Source organism: Gloeophyllum trabeum (assembly GCF_000344685.1).
Source record: "Gloeophyllum trabeum ATCC 11539 unplaced genomic scaffold GLOTRscaffold_00010, whole genome shotgun sequence".
NCBI classification, from domain to species: Eukaryota; Fungi; Basidiomycota; class Agaricomycetes; order Gloeophyllales; family Gloeophyllaceae; genus Gloeophyllum; species Gloeophyllum trabeum.
In genome coordinates, this window is record NW_006920419.1 from 1,561,667 (window position 1) to 1,571,260 (window position 9,594).

Sequence of the window (9,594 nt, forward strand, 5' to 3'; positions counted from 1 at the left end):
TATGCATACGAGATTATTGACTTTGCTGTACGCATATTAGCATCTCATGGACACAACACAAGATGTGTTCGCTTCCGGCCCCGCGTCACCCTCGCCTCAGCATGTTCCCTCAAATACCGAAGACAATGAGTCTATGCGCTCTGCCTCACCGGCGCCCCACACGTCGCCTCAGCCAGCCGATCTGTCACCTACCACCCCCGCTGCCGACAACCCCGCTTACGAGTCCTGAGGTACGAAGGACGAGTCCTTACGCGCAAAATATGCCTGCGTGCCGAACGTTGTACCCCGTGAGAACCCTTTTTTGCCGAGAGGTCGTGGGAGTTATAGTTTGTATTGTAGACTACACTTTTGAAACTCCGTTAGAAAGTCCGTTTGTATGTGAGACTACAAAACCACTTTTGGCGCGTTTTTGTAGTCTCTGTGACCATTGTTTGCTCATTTGCGGGCTCAATTCTTCGTCTTATCTCTCTTTTATTTTCTCTAGTCTGGGGAGTATGCTATATGGGTCTAAAACAATATTTTCGTAAATTTACCGATTGTGTGTCTTGTCCTAGTCCGCATGGCGGTGTTACTTTTATTGCTTATCGTGGGAATTGACTATTGTAGTGGCTTGTAGTCAGTGGCTGAGGTGCGGGCCGCGTCGGTTTGGATTCCTGGACTCTGATTGGCTCCCGCCTTCTATGACATAGGCTCTCTGCAGGTTCACCCGATCTGCAGAGCCATTACATCATTGGTATCTGGAATTGATTGCAGGCTGTAGAAGGGCCAGAAAAATTGTGAAAAATGCGGGAAATCCATAATATAACCAGAGCTCTATAGCAAATCAAGGAATATACAAGATGATCTTGAGAGGTCTAGTGAAATTCAAATAATACTTCAAGAAAGATAGGAATATTTGTGTCAGCTCTATGATATACAGTGTAAAATAGGGAGTATCTTATGCCCAGCTCAGGACTCGTAACCAGCCATGCACAGCATTGGCCCACTCCCCCCAAGTCCTCGCTGTTCTGCGCGGCACCCAGTCAAGCGCGTTATTAAGGAGGTTATGTCGCTGAAGGAGAAACGAGAGAAACTCGAACAGGAGCAGGCGGATGAGGAGGTTGACGGTGAACGATCACTTGGGCTTTATGATGATCCCGATGATGGCGACCAGCTACAGCGTGACCTCGCAGAGGACCTCGCAATAGATGAAGGCCCCACACCATCCGGCACATCTCCCGAGCCCCGCGTATCGCCGGTATCTATCTCCCGTGGGGATGTCAAGTGCCTCCCACCAAGAATCCCCCCTTAAGATGCATATATGAACTCCCATAGTCACTGATTCGTCCGACTGGTGCTCCTCCTCGTTGTTCACCTCCAGACTGTTCATCATGTTACTTTTCGCGCCTGCACCGTCATCCTCTTTGCTCTGCGGTCCATTTTTATTTGTATGGGTGCTCTCAGGGATGATGACCCAATGCCGACGACATATCAAAAGGCTATTTGTGACTTCGGACTGGAGGATCGATTCAGCATTCATCCTGCATGCCCCGGCTGTCACTGTCTCTTCAGCCCTGACCTCCCTGCTGATGCCAAGTGCCCCGGCTGCAATACTGCCCTCTTTGTCTCGAAACACTCCAATATTCTCAAGCGCCTTTGGAACCGTGCCCGCTGTCATCCCGCCCCCAAACCGCTGCCTGCAAAGGCAGTTCCCGTTGCAACACTCTCCAATCTCCTGGCCGACTTTCTCGAGGATGAGGAGATGGAGAGTGTATGTGAAAGATGGGTTGATCATTCACACGAGCCTGGGAAGTATGTGTCCATGCTTGACGGTGAGGTGCCGCGGACAGTAAAGGACCGTAATAATCAGCCGTTCTTCGCTCGGGAATCTTACACTGAGGAGGACAAGCTCCGAATTGGTGTGACCTTCAGCCTGGATTGGTAAGTTTAACATCCTCCCGTGTGCTTTTCTAAGCTCTTATCTTCAATCTAGGTTTAACATGAACAACTCCAACTTCACTGGGAGCCATTCATCCGGCATGATGTCTTTCTGTATCTCAAACCTGCCCCCAGAGTTACGGTCAGCTTGATTCCTGACTTTTATTGATTTGTGTCTAACTATATGCACTACTCTAGCTATCAAACAAGGAATCTGCTTGTACCGGTTGCCATCCCCGGTCCTCAGGAGCCGAATGCCAAACAGCTTCAAAGCTACCTCAAGTTCCTGGTTGATGATCTAGGCTTATTATATGGTGATGGGGTGCGTATTCCGACAGTGAAACATCCTGAAGGTGAGTATTTGTATTCCTTATTGAGCGCTCTATACTGAGTATCCTCAGGACGTCTCGTATGCATCTTCCTTCTCGCAATCGTCTGCGACTACCCGGCGATGTGCAAAGTCTGCGGCTTCAGTGATCACAGCCACAATGAGGCCCCGTGCACCAAGTGCCATGTGCGTCATAGTGAGTTGTTCTTGGAGAAGTCGCTGAGAAATGGTGAGAGTCTTCGCATCCTTTTTGCGCTGTTTCTCACGCTGTTGCAGAATATCCTCCTAGGGACGGAGAAGAGCACAAGGCCCGCTGTTGGCGCTGGAAACAGCTTGACACCAAGGATCAACGTGATGGCTGGTTCCTGAAGTTTGGTGCGCGCTGGACAGAATTTGCAAGGCTGTCATACTTCGACCTTGTCTGGTTCACCCTTATCGACCCCATGCACAATGTTCTTCTCGGTCTCGCGAAAAACCAGTGGTACACTCGGTGGATTCAGACAAAGGCATTACGGGCTCCGACTCCCAAATCTGAATGCGAGATCGGGATGCTGCATCAATTTCTAGAGACTGTATGGTGCTCTGATCTCTTGATTGTTGATCTTACTGATATCAAGTTAGGTCGAATCCCCTCTCTGGGCTGGACGCCTGCCCATGAGGATGGGTGAACCTGCTGGTGGATCTCTCACTGCTGATGAGTACAAGTTCGCAACCACAGGCGCTCTCCCGATAATCGTAAGTCCGCATTACCTTACCCAAATGACAAACTCGATCAATGGCTTCCAGATTCCAATCATTTGGGATGTATATCTCGAAGGCTCGGTGGCAGCACTTGGTGCTGGCAAAGAGCACTATGAAGCCGAGCTGGAACAATACAAGAAAGACCACAAGTTATGGCAGGCACGTGAAGCTCGAAGACAGAAGAAATCACAGGACGAGGGCAAGACGGATTCGAAGAAGACTAGTAATAAGGATCCTGAGCCAACTCTGCCTCGTGCACCGTCTCCATGCGGAGGAGCCAGATCTATTTCTGAAGTTTGCGACGTCCCTCAAGATATTGCTTGGATGGTCCATCGACACTCGTGGCATTGCTCGGGCTCTCAGCCTTCTTCAAGAGTACCTGCTCCAATACCGAGAAGTTGCCATTCTTACCTTCTACAATTTCTATGTCTCACTGATTGTGATTGATGCAGCTCTACGGCGAGGGCACAATGAAGCCCAATCACTGTTGGGTCGTCCACCAGCCAGACCAGATACGGGACTACGGCCCAGTATATGGATTCTGGCTATTTTTGACTGAGCGGCTGAATAAGACACTGAAGAGCTATCACACCAATCACCACACGCGAGGCCAAATGGAGATCACTCTCATGTGCTCCTTTGGCTGTGAAAAATGTGCAAGAGCATTGGTACGTCATTTAAATGCAGATCTCATACTGGTGTCGTTCTATAAGGTTGCCATGCTAGCGAAGCAGCCTGCAAATCATGCTGAGTGTGAAGTATTGTCCCGTATGCTTGCATGGGATGGTGAAGAGTGTGGTACGATTCAGGCTGCAGCAATTGGGTCAACACCCATTCCAGATCTCGAACGCGCGACCCTCAATGACGGTTTGTGGTCTCTCTCTCGCAATACCCTTTAAATATATGGTCATATGTGCTCTTGTATAGCTACCGCTGTACTGCGCATACAGACAGGTCCAGCAACTGCCAGAATGGGGGAGAAGCTCTCGAATGCCGCAATTCAGCATTTACACGGCTATTACAACGCCTCGGGTATCCATCAAGTGTTCTTCCCCACTACTTGCAATCCTCCACCCGGCGCTCGCGCTATCTCTACGAGGGCAGTCTTCTATGAATATGCAGTACTAGATGGGCGGCGAATAGTGCCCACTTCATGCAATCTGCGTCAGACGGTAGGCTCGTCTATTGTGAAAGTACGACTTGGTGATCAGGTCCTTGGTGGAGAGGTGGTCTCAATTTTTTGCCACAAGCAGAATGGTGTCGATAACGCCATCCTATGGGCGGAAATGCGCTGGATGAAGAAACTAGACTACATCCCGACTGACAAGGACTACTGGGAGGCTTAGTAAGTCTATCATGTTTGTTCCCGGGTCAGTATATTCTGAATCTTACAGCCCTGAGCTCGAGTTTGAGTGCTGGGAGCTAAGGAAGTACTATGATAGCAAGGATGCTGAAGCACCTCTATCCTTTATTCCCTTCTCAACAATAGAATGCCAGCTGTTGCGCTCTCAGTACGACACTATAGAGCCACCCCTGTGGATGACAGTAACACTAGACCGCGTAAGTCTCTCTTCCCTGTCAAGCATTTGTACATCTATATTAATCTTTTTTCCAGCATCCTACTGCATTCTTCAATCTGGATGAGGAATTGTAGGGTAGATTCATGCTCTTGTGGAGTCTCTGTGGCCGATAATCTTAAAATTTGACATTCATCCATTTCGTGCTGTGATTTCAGTCGGTTAATGCAAGATCAGTGCCAATCTCATGAAGTCTCCAGGACTACATCGAGTTTTCTGCTCCAGTGCGTTATCAGTCACTGAAGTATTGACTAACATTGATTTTCAATGTTTATATTATAGCGCTTTATTGAATTCTACCACTAACACATTACTAACTATTGTTCTACAGTCTATTCTGATGGAGGGTCAATTAGCACAACAACTATTGATGACAGCGAGCCACTAGCAATTCGAAGATCTTAAGGATACAGGCATGCACTGTCCAGGTGAGGAGGTTATATCCGAAGCAGCCGGGGGGGGGAGCACCAGAGCGGAGAAGAGCGCAGGTGAAGCCGAGTAAGTGTCTCGTGAGCTAACAGAGTGTTCTTGGCCAACAGAGCAGAGATGAATGGGATAAGCGAGGTTCGGAGCGTGTTCTTGCAGAGATCGTCAAGACAATGGGGGGTGCAAAATGGGTACGTTCGTGGTGGATTTATCGATGTTTTATGTTTTCATATTCCTGTTCTTCATCGTCGTCAGACGAGTTGTCAGTGTCGGAACTTTTCTCCTCCTCATGTGAGGATGTTGGCGAGATGCGGCGGCGCTTGGTCATGCCTGCCAAAGGCAGAGGAGAGCTTTGCTTCTGGAGATTTAAGTCAGGGAGTTGTCTATCAGAGTTGTCTTCAGTCTGTGCTTGTTGATATCGAGTTCAGCCTCAGAGTCTACTGAAGTTGCATCACTAGATCCATCAGATGAGTCAGTTGACTGATCCCGATCTTGCAAGACCGACGAGCCAGATGTAGACGTCGCAGGAGGAGCAAGAGAATCAGAACGAGAAGGAGGGCCCGAGTGGATGTCTATAGGGCTGGGTACAGCGGGTGCAAAGTCCTCTTCCTCATCTTGATTCGGGGTTGGCTGAGAAGGCTCTTGATGAGAGCTCGCTCGCTCGTCGTAGAGTTCTTCTATTTTTTGGTTCTGGGCTGCCGGACATAGTACTCGGTGAGTATTATCCTCGTCAGTCTTGCAAGCACTGACCTTGTTCCCTTGCTGCATCTTCATCCTCAGCCTCATCCTCGTCCTCATCATTAGGTATGTCTTCCCATCCAGATGGATTTCCGTGCTCGAACCAATCACTGATGTGGTCCTGGTAAGTCTGATGATACCTGTCCCACCATCCACAAGCTATCATAAAGTCGAAGGGAGCCAACGCCGGGGGAGCATTGGAGGCATGATCAGTAGTGTTGATGTGAATTCCAGTGAGGTGCTGCTTGTCGGCGTCAGATGCAAGCTCCCACCACAGCTTGTCAAGGTCATCGAGGATCTCCATGTGCTGTGGATGCAGAAGAGCATCAGCTTCAGCCTGAACATAGTAAAGATAAGTACTTACCTTCTCTGAAGCCCAACCTGGCTTTACTCATTCCCATAGTTTGAGCTTGCTGAACAGCTGTGGAGTCATACCCGGGCCGTCATGCGGCATCCCTGTGGCACGTCCCATTTGCTGCTGCCATTGTTCCTTCATCTCATTGCTACCCTTCTCAGGACTCGAGGCGTACAATGGAAGCCAGTCTACTTCGAGCAGCCTCACAGGATCACGGCTTTTGCGTTCTTTGTATATGGGTGCAACACCACGAAGGTGGTGGCAGTCCTTTGTATGGATGAGTGAATATTTGTACCAAAATACGAGGACGCTTACGGCAACCCTTCGTGCTAGACGTCATGTTGTTGCCTGATTTTTCCACCTTCGAGCACCTTTCTCTGGATCCCTGTCAGCCCGGGCTTGGACTTTATACCCTTCCCAGGCCTTCTTCGCCAATACCTTTACTGTCTGGGCATTGAAATACACGGAACTATGGTTAAATTTGTCTTCCCTCTCATTAGGATTCTATGATCTGTGAGCATCAGTAAATCTGAATCCTCATATTGCCACTCACTGCGAGATCCTCCATCACCAGACTCGCTACGCGCTCGAAGATCTCTTGATTGGTCCAGTGGTTGCTACTGGCATTGAAGTCCGGGGTGAAATATTCTTCACCCAGAGCGGGTCCCTCCCTGGCCTCATCAGCTTCAGGCCAATGCCCCCCTTCCTCGACGCCACATATCTCACGGAATTTGCGGCATACTAGGGCCTATATTGTGTGAGTAATCTTTTGTATTATAAGAATAACGGTCTACTTACTGCCAGGAGGTTTTTCGCTGCACGGCGGGGCTCACTGAGGCTGTCCACCGGCTGAGTGAGCTCCCTCCAACACTTGAAGCTCGGATCCTCAGCATCATTCCCGTAGGATTGGGGCTGTGCATGACCTTCTTCAAGATCACGGATCCTTCGCGTCTTGGCTGCATTGTGTCGACCTTGCTTAGGTCATTCCCTGTGCCGGGGATAATTGCTGGAGTCGGGGTCAGAGTCGGAGGGGGAAGGACGTGAACGGGATCTGTGACGAGGGGTGCCTGTGTCATCAGATGGGCGGGTTACAGGTAAGATACTGCACATGGGTCTCGAGAGTGAGAACTCACCATCTTCACGACGAGGATGTTTCCAGGTACTGATTTGACTTGGATCAGGGAGGTCTTCATCTGAATCATCAGTGTCACGGCGGTGCTTTCGAGTCCGTGCATTAGAAGGCCCAGGCCTATAGGCAGGTGATAAGTTTGCGTATATTCTCCAGAGCTATTGCCTACCTGCGTTCTCGTTCATCTTCGCGCTCACGCTCATGGTACCGGCGTTGACGATCATCTTCGCACTCACGCTGCTGGCGGTCTCTACCACGGTCTCGAATGCGTTGACGCTCTCGTTCACGATGGCGCTCCTGTTCTTGCTCCCCATCCTGGTCATGGCACCCTTGCTCCCGCCTCCGCTCATGCTCTGGGTCCTGCTCTCTGGTGTTACCATGTCAGCTGTCATCAGGTCAGATATGACTGGATCATACTGGTGTTGTCGCAGGTTCTGGCTACCCCTTTGGCCTTGGTGGGTCCCAGTCTGGAGGCGGCGACTTCTTGGACCCGGTGGCCTGGCTCTCGTGAGCGGCAGCTGTCACGCGATTAGGTACGAGGACTTACTCGTAACTACTCTGGGCGAAACTGGGATCAATAGCCGGTGGGTATGGATCACCCATTGGACCGTCGCGGTAAGGGTCATGGGGCTGCAATCGGCCCTGCTGACTCGCAATGATATGGCGCTGGAGATGACAAGGGAGGCTGTCCCATACTTGTTGGGGAAAGCCCTCCGGACGGCGATAGTGGTGGTCTTCCGCCATGCAAGCTGGTGATGGTTGGGTGGGAGCGTGAGGGACGACGCATCGCGGCAGGGTTTTGAGGACGCGTCGGTGGCGGGGCGCATGTATTACGTATTATGATTTAATATGAGTTAACCTGCATCATTGCTGTTTGATAGTTGACCATATGAGGTAATTGCACCTGGACTTGATGCGAATAGCTTATCTGTACTTGGCTATTCCAGGGGCTTACATCTTATCTAGACTTGCCTATTCGATGGGCTTACATCTTATTGTAGATTAGATAGTCGTGCATTGATTAGATGTGATACTCTATGCCTGAATAGGCCTGACTCTCTAGAGAACTCAGGGCTACTTGGACCGACCTAACTAGGTGACCTTGACTCGCCTGTTCAGTCCACGAACAGGCGGGCTTAACACGCAGTGACAGCGGCTATATACGAGTTCCGCATAAAAATTCACCCGCTACGGCTGCCTACGGCGGCCCCATCCTATCATGCGCAAGCTCACAAGCTCGACCGACAACCCCGAAATTCCAACATGGCTGCGTCTGGTAAAATTGATGAAGCAATGTAGAGTGCGGCGCTGGCGCTGTCCATCACAGTGAGCCACTCGCGGATCAAGCTTGAGTGGACAACATTTTGGATGCAGCTGGGAAAGGCCTGACACCTGGAGTCGGTTCCCTCACCTTCTCAATGCGAGATGCATCAATTCGTATGAACAAACTTGTCAATAGAGGGCCATTGCTATGCATGGCAGGACACAAGTCCTGAGTTGTGTCTGATAAGTGTTAGCATTGGGTGTATAAATGTTCCAATTGATGTATACAGTACTCTTTCTTATGCACATATTGAAATCCCTTAGATCTGTATCTGCAATGTCCCCTTCATTCATACTTTGAAGTTGTCCTCCCGTGGCTCTGCCATCATTGTACCATAAAAGTCCCTGCCTCTGACAGATTAAAAGTTGGTCTGTATTGGTTGTCTCAAAAAGACTACAAAATTGTATTTGTACCTAGCCCAAGGGATAGTAGCAGCTGCACTACTAGACACAAGTAGCATAGATCAAAGCGCTCCTCTGCTTTCAATCAAAGATTGGCAGCTCTGTGACACAGGTCTTTTGTCCTCAGTGGAAGAGATAGTCAATAATACCTGCAGACTCCAGGTAACATCCTACAAGAACCAGAGTGCTCATCCACTGCCAATCTTCGATAGGAAGCTCCCTGGCATTCATTTTCTCAAACCAAGCTGAAGGACAGTCATCAGAATGGGTACTCAAACAGTACTCCAGGCAGCTGGGAGCAGAAATGAAATATATATTACACATGTACTAGCTTCAATTTCTCAAGGGGGCATATAGATACCACTGAGTGGAAGAAATCAGGGTCCCAGAGGCAGCAGGGATTGAGAAACACAGGCCCAACATGCCTGACTGAAGAAATTGTATCATAGTCCCTGCCACCCACAAATAGACTCAGATTATGTGGGTGAAAAACAATCCATCAAACTATTCAGCAGTCAGCATATTATTTCAGAACACAAGTGCAACATTCAAGAACCTCTTATAGCCAACATAAGATCAATCTGTATGTACCAGTAATGATTGGATTAAAAGGAAGCACAGCCCACCAAGTTGACATGCTTCACTGCTGCAAGTACTA

General features: G+C 49.4%; 2 protein-coding genes across 2 annotated transcripts; one reads left to right on the plus strand and one right to left on the minus strand.

Annotated features, from left to right (window-relative positions):
- Positions 1-2,595: 2,595 nt before the first annotated feature.
- On the plus strand, positions 2,596-3,885 carry GLOTRDRAFT_44745 (uncharacterized protein; the record flags this gene model as incomplete). Its single annotated transcript, XM_007869512.1, has 3 exons — positions 2,596-2,817; positions 2,867-3,313; positions 3,439-3,885. Coding segments are annotated over 3 exons (1,116 nt in total), but the record flags the coding sequence as incomplete, so codon positions are not given.
- Positions 3,886-5,355: 1,470 nt separating this feature from the next.
- On the minus strand, positions 5,356-8,038 carry GLOTRDRAFT_131174 (uncharacterized protein; the record flags this gene model as incomplete). The annotated part of the gene is made up of 11 exons (XM_007869928.1): positions 5,356-5,684; positions 5,740-6,034; positions 6,092-6,108; positions 6,454-6,586; positions 6,636-6,830; positions 6,881-6,952; positions 7,006-7,149; positions 7,216-7,331; positions 7,381-7,578; positions 7,629-7,709; positions 7,759-8,038. 11 exons carry the CDS (start codon positions 8,036-8,038, stop codon positions 5,356-5,358), a joined length of 1,860 nt encoding a protein of 619 aa, XP_007868119.1.
- Positions 8,039-9,594: the final 1,556 nt, after the last annotated feature.